Source organism: Haemaphysalis longicornis, unplaced genomic scaffold, assembly GCF_048455015.1.
Source record: "Haemaphysalis longicornis isolate Haplotype H1 unplaced genomic scaffold, Haemaphysalis longicornis Haplotype H1 scaffold_3, whole genome shotgun sequence".
NCBI classification, from domain to species: domain Eukaryota; kingdom Metazoa; phylum Arthropoda; class Arachnida; order Ixodida; family Ixodidae; genus Haemaphysalis; species Haemaphysalis longicornis.
In genome coordinates this window covers 111,714,312-111,724,597 of record NW_027526335.1, presented here as the reverse complement: position 1 = coordinate 111,724,597, position 10,286 = coordinate 111,714,312, and the positions used below count along the sequence as shown (strand labels likewise).

Sequence of the window (10,286 nt, the reverse complement as noted above, 5' to 3'; positions counted from 1 at the left end):
AGCCCGAAGCGCACGCGCTTTGCGGGCATGGTGGGCGCGCTTCAATGCGAACTGAAGAATACACTGGAATTACAAGGTTTAGGGAAAGTCCAGCCCACAAGATTAATTAACGTTCCAACAGCAAGGGAGACATTATGACCGCTGAGCGGTACATACAACAGGCTTCGTTTTATCTTAGTCGACTTAGATTTGCGATTATATCAAACATAACATTCATTTATGCGTTGATTTTCATTACATTCATTTATTGCATTCATCTTTGCGACTATTTTGTTTCGCCTTGACGAACGCAAGCGGTTTTTGGTCCAAAGTGGATGGCCTACAGGTTGCGGAGATATCTTCTCAAAGAAAGCAATGTTAGTCTAGAAAAACTCCCACTTCCTGTAATGTGCGGAAACAAAAGATCAAACATATTTATGGCATCTTATTAAGACGTATTAAAACTGACACAGCCAAGAATATTTTTAAACAACATGCCTCCACACTGCACACAACCATATGTGTGAGTTTCTTATTGGCGGAAAATCTGTCAGGAAGAAAAGTAGGATTAAAATGTAGAAAAACAAACGTAGTATAGCTTTCGGTGAAGTAACGTAGCTGACTCTAGGACAATTCATCAGAAAATCTAGCGTACGAATCAGTACACTATATACACTCAAAACTCGAAGTCGAAAACGGACCTAGTATATTAAAAAGGGTCCGTAAAATGCGCGTTTGAACACATTTCCTTATTTATTTATTTGAAATACTGCCAGTCTCGTTTGACACCAGAGCGGGTGGGCATACATAAATAGACCTAGACAATAACAGTAGAATAGGTGGGTATACATAAATAAACATGGATAATAGACAATAACAGTAAAAAAGATGGGTATACATGAAGAAACATGGATAATAACACTAAGGATACTCGGCAGATGACATAACAGTGGTGAATAAACATTCCTTAAGCTGATGAAAAGGAAACATGCAGGTTTTGTTTACACAGCCACGTGTTCGGTGTCCACAAGAAAATGGAAGTGCGCGACTCATATTTCAGCAAAATTCGGTCAAACAGATCTGGGAAGTGTACGTGTATGAATGTATCAATTTATTTACATCCAAGTAGCAAATATCAAGCATGCGTGTAGAACAAGTTATACAGTCAAACCACGTTATAGCGAACTTTATTATTCCCCGCGAGTAGTTCGATATATCCAATATTTCGATATAGCCGAACCCGTCTAAAAATGATTTTTTGTTACGAGTTCGCAATACGCGGGATCCCCCCCCTGCCAATCCCCCGAAACGAAACGAACACAAAGTATGCTATTACCTCACACAACACAATCCATTTATTGATTGCAATAAAGCTACTTTCCGCGTTGGCTGCCTACTTCGCAAAAAAAGAGTGATTTATGTTTTCACTTTTGTTTTGGCGGCACCAACTAGCACTGCATTCTCTACACAAGACATCGTTTGCGCCAGTTAGTGCAAGTACGTGTCCTTCAATATCGACGCAATATTGGCGGAGAACGAAGGCTGGCAAAAGCGCTTCATTAAGCATCGGACGGGTTTACGTTGTGGTATCCTCAGTTTCTTCAGTGCTTTCAGCAGCATAAGCTGCCATGACATCGGCGACGGTGTGTGTGCTGGAGGGGCTCCCAATGACGGCAACATCGTCGTCAACACAAAGGGAATCCTCTGAGGACACTACTTTCGCCCCAGCATCTTGAACGTTGGTGAGCTCTTCGCGCAGTTCGCCGATGATGCCGTCTTGGTCCGGACTCGCTGGCTGGATGGTCTCCGTCGTGAATCCCGTGCGTCGGAAACAGTTACGGAAGGTGTCGGGCGTCACGTCGGTCTATGCGAGGCTCAACATCTCAATCGTGGCCAATCAGCACCTCAATCGCAGCTCGGAGACAACGCATTTCGCTGGCAATTGTAGGCGCGCCGAGTTCGATATATCCGATGAGAACTTCGTTATGAGAAATATGCTTCGCATGCAATTTCGTGAAAGATTTGCTTGTGTTCGATTTATAGCGTAATTCGCTCTGCCCGGGTTCGTTATAAGCGGGTTTGACTATGAAAACATAAAAATAGCAGGAAGAACATGTTACAGAAACCAGGCATAAAGGAGGAATAAACAGTCCAGAGTCGCCGCAAAAGCATACTTTGCAGTACGGGATGCAGGCATACACAGGCGTAAGGGGCTGTACATTGTACAGTGTACTGCATCGTAAAGTGAATGGGAACTGGATGAACGATTTCCAACTATTTGATGTTTTCCTATTAGGGGCTACTATTTGCGATTCCCAATAAAAATTCAAATAATGAATCCGTGTTAGTGATAGACGGGCTTCAGCGGTTCCACTCTCTAATAGCGAGTGGAAAAAATGAATACTTAAAGGCATCGTTTTAACAGGAACATTCGACTAAAATGGGTGGGTGCTTTTGCCTTGTTTGCCGGGTTCCGGATATATGCGTCGATTTTAAAATGATTGTGCAAGAGTTGGAACAGGTACTTTAGTCACTCTTGTTGTGCCCTCAATTAAAGTGTAACAACGCACAATCAGTTAACATATTAGTTGGTGAGTACATGTGCAAACACCTATTGCTTATAAATCTGACGGGTTGCCTCTGAACCCTTCCCAGTTTTTTAATGCTGGTATCCGTATACGGAAACCATACGGTGTTGGCGTTTTCTAGTACAAGCCTTATGTATGTGGTGTAAGCTAGGAGTTTAGTTGATTTTGGCGCAAGCCGCACACATCTTCGAATATAAAACAGTTGCGCAAGGCAGAGGATGTAATGTTTGCGAAGTGCGAGTCCCATTTAAGCTCAGATGATAGAATAACCCCTAAATATTTGTGTTCATTTATTTTGACCAGTTGCGTGCCATTGATGCGGTAAGAGAAATCAATGGGTTCTTTTTTTCCTTGTTATTTTCATACACATTGTTTTTTTCAAGTTAATACTCATTTGCCATTTATTGCACCAATTGGCAAGCTGATTTAGAGAATGAGTGAGTACGAGATGGTCTCTAGGACTATTTATTTCCTTATAGACAATACAATCATCAGCGAAAGTTTTATGTTACATGCAATTTTCGCCGTGATGTCATTAATAAAGATAAGGAAAAGAAGTGGACCAAGCACGAAGCCCTGTGGGACCTCTGACATGACAGGTTTCCTCTCTAATGGCACTTATTGTAGTACTCTAAAATAAAACCTTATTTCTAGGGTTTCTTGCGAATAAGAATGATGCAACAGTTTATACTTGCCATGTTAGAAAAATGGGCACATATGAAAACACAAAAATATAAAAGAAATAAAATAGTGGGTTAGGTTTAACGCTTGCAAACCTTGTTATTAGCAACGAAACATCACTTTGGCATGGTTTTACAAAGGCTAGGCACAAAGTGTTTCCGTGAGAGTTAGGTCACACCTGGCACAGTTACTCTCCAGCGGTGGCGTGCCATCTATGGCGAGATTGAGTGACCGAGTGCTGGCAAAGCAGCAATCATACCCTCGCCTAGTCATGTGGTACGGTAGCACCGAGGCTCTCAGCGTGCGTAGCTGTGATTCCTCTCCTCTGTGCATCACACGGAGTGTCATCACTCCATCCACATCTGCGTTCCGGCAGTTCAAGGTCAATGCGACGCAATGAATGAGCTTTCGAGAAAATCACGTAGTAGGGCTTTTACTCGAATATAATTGACGTAAAACTGCACACGTATAAAGTTAACTTATTTTTCCTTTCTTGCCTCATTTTTTGGGCGGATCTGGGGATTTTGGCTTTTAACACTTCTACAAGCTTTCAGACTGAAGTACAATCTCATTAGTCAATGAATACGCTTTACAAGTACCTCCCGGCAGTATAGAGGAACAAGATAATATGAGGTTGTTTACCCTTGTACTACTAGGAAAAATGGATCTCCGAAAGTTAGGAAAAAGTTAAGGCGTAAATTTTAGGTAACCAGGCGTGACTGACCGGAAGAAGCCACAAAAAGATGCTACCGAGACGAGGCTGTCTCGTCGCTTCCCACCATTTGAAACGAGGTTTATCAGGCTAGGGTTTCATGCATTTTTTATGTCCGACAAAAAGAACTCCCAAGGCTACCCGCGTCTTTCAAGCGCGCGACATTCTATACCGCGAAGCGTCGGAACGCCAAAACTCCTGTGTGTACTTTAGTACGTGGTTACCTGCAAACTCGCCCGCCGTTGAAAACAATATATGAAATTCCACCTTATAGAACTCATCCCTTGGATATGCATTTTGAGTAGGTTACTTCATTATAGGCACCATTTTCTGTGGGCCGAACATAACTTAAACCACAAGCTTACACGTCTCATTTCTTGCATATGCGTGTTGAATAGAGTCCATAGGGTCAACGTAATAACATGGGCATGCACTTTAGGGCGCAGCCCTTCGTCGCCCATGGCTGGGCTGAGCCGCGTCGCCGCCGTCGGGACTGAGGAACGATGGGAAGACCAACGAGTGAAAGAAACAGCGAACGATGGGAACACCAACGAGGGAAAGAAGAAGCGAACGATGGGAAGACCGACGAGTGCAAGAAAGCAAAGGAGTAGAGTGTCGCGTAATTGGGAGGGGAGGGCGGTCCGCCGTGGCTGCGCGAGCCAGCGCTCTCCGGAAATGTGCGGTGCAGGATGGGGCAGTATGCTGTGCCCGCACGAGGCGCTCCACGTCGCGACGCTTGGCGTGAACGTGTCGGGGGCGTGCAAGTGTCTGTGATGTGCGTTTGCTAAGACGCAGTTCCCGGTCCCTTCCTGATACGCACTTCGCGCCGCCGACGCAGAGGCTCACCATCGCTGCCGTCGAGAGAGAACCCATGAGTGAGTGCTTCCTCGGTGCACTGCTGCTGCGCCCAAATAACGCATAAAGGAGTATCGTATTCTCCAGCCAATGTTTTGCTTCGGTATTAGGGATGATCACCGTCAAAGTTTAAAATATATAAAATTTTCTGATATCTTACCACAAATTTTGTCTCACCTCTATGTTGTGGCTAAAAAGCTTAGCTAAGACCCCGCCTTCACGCAGTGTAATGGCAGCTGGTTTTTTTCTGGCACAATGGTATATCTTGAAGTGGCACTGACGTCTTATCGTGCGTATCCATGACGTCAAGTTCACCCACAGGGGGCGCTTCATGAACCTGTGAGAGCAAAAAGGAACAAATATAAGCTGTGCTTTTAAATAGAACCCGGGCTTCAAGTGCACCCAGTGCCTATTTCCTCAATGATTTTGGGGCTGGGCGGCACGTCAATTTGGCACACCCATTCTAAAATGTTTTTAGTGCCAAACACTTTGGATGCCTCTACTAGGGTTTGGCAGTGGTAATGGCGGCGGCAACGGCGACACCGTCGTAACCGAGCTAGCGAAGGCAGGAAGAAAATCGCGGAGGAAAAGGTGGCGAAAGGGTGTGGAGGAGGGCAGTATGCTGGGCCAGCACGAGGCGCTCGTCGGAGCGTCTGGAGAAATTGTCAGGGGGATGGCAGATTCTGATAATGATGCTTGATAGTGTTATTCCCTTTATAGAGGGGAGATGACGTGTCATTTTACCAAATGAACTAAGAAAGTAAGGTTCTATGTTTTACACTCTCCATTTATTACTAGCGCTGCTCTTAGGGTAGGTACAAAGAAACTTCTTAGGGACAAAATACTTATTTTTTCCGTTACAGGTGATAGCTGTCCTGGGCAATATTCTCCTCTCTTCTTTTCGTCCACAAGCATTCTAATCCTCAACAGCCTTGCACTTAACTCCCTCTTTGCTACCCCGTAAATCCTGGGGCTTCTGGAAGCCGAATATTTCCCTCATGTAGATTTCGGTGGATACCCTCGCATTCCAACCCGATTTGCCGCATAGTTTTTCTTTTCCGCAGACTACGCCTACCCCATCATTTTGTTTATACTTCCCCACAAAGCTCTTAAAGCAACCTACTCTAGCCTCAATCAGCAAAGCACTGCCTTTGGAATTATTGTAGAAGTTTCCGTTCCTGATGTCGAATTTATCAGCCCGGTAAAATAACAAAGTTCCAGCTTCCATTTTTTCTCTCAATTTCTTCGTTTCCATCTGCCTTGCCTCCTTCTTGATTACCTTGGCTGTTTTGTATTCTCCATTGTTCTTTCCGTATTTCATCATTGGCCTTCTAGGCTTCCTTAGCCACTGCGTGTCCACACTTTGCAGGTATAGGTACCTATTTAGCTGTCCACCTACGCTGATCCATTGCTCTCAACCTCCTCCCAAAACATATGTTACTTGAAAACCATTCAAAACATTGAAACAAAACATTGAAAACCATTATTCCGGATTTTTCTAAAATTTAACCCGAGGTCGGTGGCTTCCTGACTGCAAATATTTATGAGCCGCTGCATATCGGTCTGGGTATCAGCTAAAAGAACAATGTCGTCTGCGTATAACAATTCCAGATTACGCTGTTGTACCACTTCGCCTTGCAACATATGCGTTAGGTTGAACGCTAATTGATTTTCTTCTAGTTTCTTTTCTAACCCTGCCATGTAAAGCATAAATAGTATTAGGCTCAAAGTGCAGCCTTGTTTCAGGCTCCAATGGGTGTTGCCCTGCTGTGCGCATTTCTGCCCTTCCCATCTCACCTGCACTCTATTATCTTTATAGATAACTCTAAGGAACTGTAATGACTCGTCATTTATTCCCTGGAGTTTCAGCATTCTCCACAGAAATTCTCTGTTTACGTTGTCATATGCCGCCCTAATAACCGAGAACATAATCCATAACGTCTATTTTGCATCCTTCCCAGCCATAAATGTCGATGACAGGCGGGCCTTCTAGGTCTCGGAGGTGAGTCTCGGCTAACGCGTACACGTTTATATTTTTTCGTTCAAGTTGCTTTCGAATTTCTACCCACTCATCGCGCTTTCTGCCTCCATGCATATTTATGCAGCTGTGATAATATTTATTGCATTTGTCTTTCTATTTCGCTTGCAACTTATGTGGTCTATTTCTGCCTCTTACAAAATTGTTCGCTCTATGTGATCAAGTGAAGGCCAACTGCACTCCAATTTCACCCTAGCTAAATGCCTTCGAAATGTGTAGTAGGTACTATGAGAACTACTGCGACGCGACCGGTAGCTCTGTGCAATGTGTGGTTATTCAGTTTCAGGCACTCAAAATAACGCCCTTGCAGACGACAAACCACCTGCCGGCGTGTCGCGCAAACAGCCATTTAGCGGAAGTGACATGCCAGCCGTCCAGGCCGATCGGCCTACCTCGCAGCGGGAGAATCCAGGAAACGCGCATTTCATGCCGGTACGCTGGCCTTCATGGCTCCGAAGAGGTTTCGTTCAATTTCGTGTGTCGCGGCATGGTGGTGTTTATTACACTAGCAAGAAGGGCATCATGTCAGACACCTCGAGTGTCGACTGCTTTGGCATATCGTCGGAAGAGGAAGATTACTCCGAAGGTGTTGTTTTCGGAGTTCGGCCCTACGGTTACGAGCCCTTCGCCGAGGGAGGATTGAATTCGGATGTCGAGGTAAAGCCGACTCCGCTGTTGTTCCCCCGGCCGGAGAGGCTACTCAGCGCGGAGTGGTGAGTATTAGCCCTAACTTCTTGACAAACATGAAGTCAATACATACATTGTCGTTTCAGGTGCACGTGTGCCCATTGCACAGTTATTGGCTCCGATGTGGAGTGCGTGTGCTGCCACAAAAAGGCAGCAGTGGACGAGAAAATTTTGTGTCAAAACGGGCACAGCTGTGTCACGGAGAATCCAGAGTTTACCGTGTATTGCCTGACCCGTTTCATCCTCGATGTTGAATATAAGAAATTGGTGCACTACCACCCAAGGTTCAAGGACATCGATGACGTGAACGCGTAAGAAAAGTATTACGTCTACTAGTGGAAAATTGCGGTCCTGCTCCACATACAAATTTCTTCCAAGCAATACAGATACACTGCTTACAGGCAGTTCGTGTAGTGGGCTTTCGGCGATCTCGGGTCCGGCAACCCCGTTGTTCTGCGCAGCTGTGTGGTGGCCAAAATCAGAAAGACCTTCCCGCCCCTTCAATACACGGGGTTCATGTGGATGTAGGCAAGTACCCAACGGCGTGTCGCGAGTTTACGTAACCGAAGTCCTACAGCTGTTTGCGACGAACTGACCGATATGTTTTGTTTGTTTTTTGAACCTGCAAGTGCTTCTACCACTGCTACTTACAACCGCGATGCTCATGACTCCGTGGATTGGGAGAAGGCTTGAAATAAATGCCCCACGAAAAGGCAGAAAATGCGGACCCTTATATTGCAGATTTCGCACGCAGCCATATTTCTATAGCCAAACTTCCATCTTTTTGCATTGAACTGTGTCTCCTCCGTAGACTTTATTTCGCAAGTGCGGCGCTCAAAGATTATACGAACAGCCAACAGTTGCCAATTCGCTGCATGAATCGACGACTGCATATTGTAACAGGTCGCGGTCCACGCTTTGTAACACAGCCGCTGGGCATACTTCTTAAAATTTTTCTAATGCACAGCTTGAGGCTTGCTAGGAGCGCACGAAAAGTGTCGTGCTTGCGAGACTAGCACTCGCTTTTCCGCGCGCCTCCTACACCCCCGCACGCTTGCGCTCACACTCTCCTCCTAGCTGGCCGGGTCGGCAGCGTCAGCCGGTCCTCACAGGTCGCACCGTCAGGCCAGGCCGTCTGGCCGCTCGCGCCGACGGCTGATACGTCACTTCCTCCTGCCCGTAATGGCCGCGTTTTGCCCAGTTTCGTTTTCAAAATCGGCGATTTTTGTCGGTGGCTTGCGGCGTAAATACGCACATTTTAGGCGTCATACTTCGTACATGGTGGTCTTTTTAGTCATACTATGCAGGAACAGTGATTTCGCGCGGTCGAAATTTTAAATGCAGTCAGCCTTTAAAGGTGCCATGAAGACAAAACACAAGTTGGGTTGATTAGAAAGACTGTTTAGTCCCGATAACAATGATACCAATATCATCGTAATCTTCGAACGAATAACAGAGATATTAAAGAAAACGTGCGAAGCAGTCGCGACCCCCTAGCCAATTTCCCGCAACTTTTGTATGACGTCACGGAACATTGTTTGTGCGATAGGCGGCCGCCTAACTGACCTGTCGCGACAACACATGACTGGACGTCTGTAATGGGGCCTCTAGTTTGATTTGACCGCATCACTTCAATGCTAACATGCAGTTAACGCACTGAAATTTATGTTTTTTTGTTGCCCCGTATGACGTCAATGTTGCTGATAACACGTCATCGTGGCGCAAAATTTGAAAGTTTTCAAATACTTCTTGCTTTTTTTGTTAAAAAAACATCGTTTGGGGCATTAATGGAGCTGAGTGAGATACTGAATCCTAGTTCTTTCAAATTACACGAAGTTTTATTTTCTCTTCATGGCTCTTTTAAACGCCGTCTGTCTATATTCTCAGCTATGTCTATAGGCTCTTCGGATAGCTCTAGGCCTGGCTGCCTTCCAGCACCGAGTGCACATACGTCCGCAGCTTCGCGTTTGTCGCCTAGTTTGCCTTTATTGGCTCGGCGGGTCTCCCTAAAAAAGCTACTGCTCTCCCACCTAAGCGCCACCCCACCTTATTTCCTAGCCTGCGGCTGAAGTAAACCCCGTGCCACTGAAAACCTTGCCTATATCCAATGCTGACCACTCCCTTGTTCACGTCTATCACTTCAAACCCAAGTTCCCTGCCGCGCCTCTTGATCTCTCTGTCAGAAAGCACGTACTGCCCGTTCGGTCACGGTGTGCACGCCCTGCGGCTTTGTCACTTCTGGTACGACGCAGACTGCGACGAGCACATTTGGGGCCGTCGCCCGCAAATTGTTTACCCCTTTCGCTATCTCTTGGCCATGTTTTCCCTCCTTCCCCCTTGAGAATATCGTTAAGTCCCGCGGCAATCACCACAAGGTTTCAAGTTTTACTAGAGAAGGCCAGCTGCCCCCTTGCTTTTGTCAGCACCCTCAGCATAGTTTGACCGGAGAAACACCCCACCTTCACACGCTTATCTTCCTCTAACCTTTCTAGTACGGAAGCGCTGCTCCTCTTTCTACTGCAGTGGCTTCCAGCCCATGCTGGTATACCAGGCAACGAGGGTGCAGACGATTTAGGGAAAGCAGCCCACCACTCCCCAATGGCCCCAGTTTCCGCGTCCCTGGTGCGGTATGATGTTTCCAGGGACGTCATCAGGCGTGAGGTGGCCGCCCGCCACCCCTGCAAACGAGTGGCCACCGGTGAGGCCCCGCGGCTCCTTCCCACCTGCGGGATTTCCCAAACAGAGC

At 46.3% G+C, this 10,286-nt stretch overlaps 1 protein-coding gene across 1 annotated transcript; it reads left to right on the top strand.

Moving 5' to 3' along the window:
- Positions 1-7,375: 7,375 nt before the first annotated feature.
- On the top strand, positions 7,376-7,855 carry LOC144175388 (uncharacterized). The gene is made up of 2 exons (XM_077704468.1): positions 7,376-7,566; positions 7,627-7,855. Exons 1-2 carry the CDS (start codon positions 7,376-7,378, stop codon positions 7,853-7,855), a joined length of 420 nt encoding a protein of 139 aa, XP_077560594.1.
- Positions 7,856-10,286: the final 2,431 nt, after the last annotated feature.